Source organism: Cucurbita moschata, unplaced genomic scaffold, assembly GCF_002738365.1.
Source record: "Cucurbita moschata cultivar Rifu unplaced genomic scaffold, Cmos_1.0 Cmo_Scf00106, whole genome shotgun sequence".
NCBI classification, from domain to species: domain Eukaryota; kingdom Viridiplantae; phylum Streptophyta; class Magnoliopsida; order Cucurbitales; family Cucurbitaceae; genus Cucurbita; species Cucurbita moschata.
In genome coordinates this window covers 123,324-127,871 of record NW_019268622.1, presented here as the reverse complement: position 1 = coordinate 127,871, position 4,548 = coordinate 123,324, and the positions used below count along the sequence as shown (strand labels likewise).

General features: G+C 34.0%; 1 protein-coding gene across 1 annotated transcript in view; it reads right to left on the bottom strand.

The window, feature by feature from the left end:
• Nucleotides 1-2,371: 2,371 nt before the first annotated feature.
• Nucleotides 2,372-4,548, bottom strand: part of LOC111439783 (mitotic spindle checkpoint protein MAD1) — a 35,352-nt gene continuing 33,175 nt past the window's right edge. Inside the window, exons 15-16 of the mRNA XM_023077313.1 lie at nt 4,398-4,436; nt 2,372-2,812 (exon numbers count right to left, since the gene is read on the bottom strand). Coding sequence (XP_022933081.1) covers nt 2,723-2,812; nt 4,398-4,436 — 129 coding nt within the window. The 3' untranslated portion in view covers nt 2,372-2,722. The remainder of the gene's footprint in view (nt 2,813-4,397; nt 4,437-4,548) is intronic.

Sequence of the window (4,548 nt, the reverse complement as noted above, 5' to 3'; positions counted from 1 at the left end):
AGAATTGCAAAAAAAAAAAAAAAAAAAAACTAGTCACTGGCGAGAACCAATAAAGAAAGAAATTGATTTTTAAGTAAGGTGACTGAGTTTGGGTTTATCTACGAAAGAAAAGGTTTCCTAATCAGAGAAAGTCTAAACTTCAACCAAGAGGAGAGGATCATTTTCAAGTACTAGAGTGGATCAATGACAATGCATACAAGCTAGATCTCAGAGGTGAGTACAATGTAAGCTCTACTTTTTTGCTGATTTGACTCCAATGTAGGGAATGAAGTCTTTGATTTGAGAATAAGTCCTTTTAAAGAAAATGGAGATAATATGAATCCAACTACTGATCCTTTGCATGTATTCGAAGGACCGATTACAAGGAGTAGGATAAGGAAGATTCAAGAGGCATTTGAGCCCAAAAATATTTGTAATATTAGTATATCAAATCAAGAAAAGAATGGAGTGACAACGAGTACCATTTGACATTGGAAGGAGATTTGAATACTTTTTGTAGTTGACATTTAAGACGATTTATGTCATGTTCTTATTTTATTCAATAGCTTTTATTGGGAGTTGGTAGTTAAACTACTATTAAAGTTGGATTATCTTTTTGGCCTACTTGAAGACATGTAATTTTAGGTTTGAAAATCATTATTGAATAAAAAAACTTTGTGCTTTCTTGAAACGATGTTATTCTTTTTCAAACCTTTCTTTAGGTTTGATGTTAAACCGATTCATTGGATTAGTCTTGATCAAACTAATTTTGGAGTGAATCGTCTTAATATCGGAGAGTAACCATTATAAATTTCGAGTTCGATTGAAGAGATATTGATCTTTCTAACTAGCTCTTGGTTGGAATCATCCGTTAAATTAGTTTTACTTGTGAAACTTTACGAAGATTCTAGAAAGACTTCTAGTTTTTGCAAATCCCAACATTTTTGACATTTATCAGATGTACATCTGCAACATACTCCCCTTACATTAAAGTTTTCAATAACGAAAGTAAATATTTTGTCTTGAAATAAAGCAAATATTAAATGACATTAGAATCTTTTAACTAATGGGGAAATTGTAACATAACATAATTGTAGAATGGGAATCAAACAAATTGGATTGAATAGAAAACAAAAAATGGACAACTCTCCATTCATTACGACTCTCACAGCTTCTCGAGTGAATTATGCTAGCACTTTCGAGGAGTGATCACGTCTGTTCACCATTATATTTGTCCAAAATGGGGACAGGTGTACTACTTACTACTTTCATGATGTATAGTTTCTTTTTATATTTTGTAGGAGTGACGTTTCGACAAAATTATGTTTATGCTTAGAAAACTTGAAATGACTCAGAATGTACTATAGGAAGATATGACCAGTCGTCAATTCTTTCTGATCAGAGTTATATGCTATCTAAGTCATTGTGTTGCCTTGTTTGCTAGCTTATAACATTGCTTTCAACTTTACTTTCAAACACTCTTTCTAACCGATTTTCTAAAACTTTCTTAAGAGGGGTCAAAAGCTTAAGTATATGTTGTCCGACCAAAAGAGACACAAATTTGAGTTGGCTAACTCACTCAACAGTGAGAGTGAGTGCCGCACAATCGCTTACAAGCATCCCGAAAAAACACGATATCACTTGGTGTTCTATTAGGCTTGTATCTTAGCCCAAATCATCCAAGTACTAACTGTAGAACAAGATATTTTAAGATCATGGCTTGGATTTCTTGGCTTCTCTGAGTAAAGTTGTGGCATTCACAATCTAAAAAGATTGAAATAGTGACTCGAAAGCTTCTTCTGCCTTGACATATGGCATCCAACTCAATCTAGTTAGGTGTATCCAATATATACTCATAAATTTTATAAATTTCTAAATAAATGAAGATTCACTTCTACCTCAAGCTCCTTTACATTTCTTACCCAAAATCAATTTTAACCCATACCCAAATCGAATGAGTTCCGCTTTTAATCATCTCTGAACTAAATGCACATTTGAAATCTATTTAGTTCTACTTCACAACAATAAAGTGCAAATTTTAACTGAAATTCCATAGAACTAATCCATCCAAGCCTGATGTTTATGGGAAGAAGTTGAACAAACTACTAAGAAATGCTCGAGGTTTCAAGTCTTGCTTAGAAGTCAGACATCAAACCTTGATGAAAGAGGTCATTTAAAATGTAATGCAACTTAGAAGAGCTACTGCTAAGGATGTCATCCATCAGGCAAAATGCACCCATCTCAACGCAAGACACTATTGACTAACGTGATAAATTCCTAACAATGGGTTCGCCTTCAAATCTTTTTAACAATGGCTTCTTTTTAATATAAATTACTCTCTAGCATGCTTAGTTCATAGAAATTGATAGTGCACATGTAAAATCAACAACACTTGTGAACACCACACACTAATGTACGATCGTATAAATGCAAGTGTGTAGCGGTACGTTTTAACATATACCCTGTTTTCAATAGAATGAAGAAAACAGACAGACAGCACAACAAACATTCACTTGCAACACTTCTCAGCTAAATGAATCTGCAAATTTTATCAGAAAATGGCTGAACCTTCTTTTACCACTGGGAGGAACGTACGAGTTTGCGAGACATATGAAAGCGTCTACTCAAGAACAGATCTAGAGAGACAAAATCATTCACATCTAAACTGACCCATGAGTAACATGCGTAGAACACAAAGATTCACAAAATGGTTATTAGCTCTCTGAAAATGTGGAATACGTCATTATGAAAGCGTTCGCCTGTTGAAGGACTCCACAGTTAAGTTTGCAGTAAAAGCTGGTATTGAATTCATCTTCCGGATGAATATCTCAACCTGCAAAAGTTAATTATCTAACAGTCACTGCTTGTACTATCTGTAAATACAAATCTTCCGGAAAAGCAATCACACCAGAAATAAATACCAAGATTACATGGATACTTTATAAAATGATAGTTAGCGGAGCCTGTCCATCTTAACATGTAACGAGATGCAAATGAAACATTCCGAAGAAAATCCAAAAAGTAAGCGGTTTCGGCTATCTTGGATTACATTGTGTCAGTTATTTTATTTCCTGTTTTAATTAAATAGGAAGTTCATTGTATTAACTGTATCATATCAGTAGTAATTTGTGATTACTTGTAAGGGTATGTCCTCAACTGCAATAGGTGTTTTTTCTACTTAAGAAACCTTTTTTTCTCATATGAATAAGACAAAGTTATATTTCTCTTGATATTTTAGACGGTGTTAGAGTCAAAATAAACCCTAAACCTAGTCGCCACTGCTGTTTGATTGCAACTGGTCTCCGCCATTTGTGACTCTGGTTACGACATTCCTTCAACTGTTCAATACATGTCGATATTTGATTTGCCCAACGCCGAAGTTCACAGCCTTGGTTTGCTACCAGATCATTTGAACACACAAGGCACGTAACCACTTTTTTTTTTGGGGGCTGGTTTTACATCTATTCGCTGTTTGTAACTTGGGTTGCATTTGCCCATTTGGGTATACTATTTAACAGGTTCTTTGCTCACTAGTTCAGCCTGCCCTTAATTTTCAGGTTAGTAACCAACATAGTTATTCTTGACTTGTTAAGCAATAATGTCAGAAAATAAATCAACTTTTGGATAATCATATCCATCCCGATAAGCCAGAGCGTCCAAACTATTACATGCTAAATCACCAATCAACTAAAAAACTTAAGTTGATGGATTATGATAAATTTAATTATATCAATACTTCAAAACTTCCTTCCACTTAGGGGTTTGAAAATTTGAATTTGACGAAGACCCAGCAAGTGGAAATCAACATTAATTGGAAGGAAACATTCTAGGAGTTCCAACATAGAACTACTTTCTCTAATACCACTTGTTAGGGATAAGTGAACTACTCATGTCTCTGCAATAATATGATATTGTCCACCTTGGACAATAAGTTTTCATGATCTTATTTTTAAAATCACCCAAAAAGGCACATACCAATGGAGACGGTTGTTCTCACTTATATACCCATCATCTTCCTCTTTCTTATAGCCAAATGTTGGAATTTGGTCACCCTCATAACAATTTTCCTCGGGACTACATAGCCCTCCTCAAATAGTAATCTATCCGTTCACTTCTCTAGCTTCAATGGAGCCTGGTCTAATCCAAGCTTGTAAGTCTAAATTCCAAGGATCAAAAATATATTTTACCCTTCTAATCTTAATTTGAGTAGTGCTATAAAATAATTCAGAGTCAGCTAATCGTGTTTTCCATAACCTCTCAAATCAATAGATGATAATAGAACCTTCAATCATGTGAGGAAGGAATTAATTAATGCAATTCATGAACCAACCGTTTGATTCAGAAAAAAATTCTACATGGCCCCAGCCAGTGCCAGACATAAGAAAAGAAAATAAACAAGGTAAAACTAATTTGCATACCTGACGAGATAACTCAGGTTGAGAGGTATAATTATTTGCCTGTTACAAGAATAAGAATAAATGCTTAGACGTCTTTAGAAATATTTTCTTAAAGTATATTCTTGAGTGAAAACTTTACTTTAAAAAAAAAAAAAAAAAAAAAAAAAAAAAA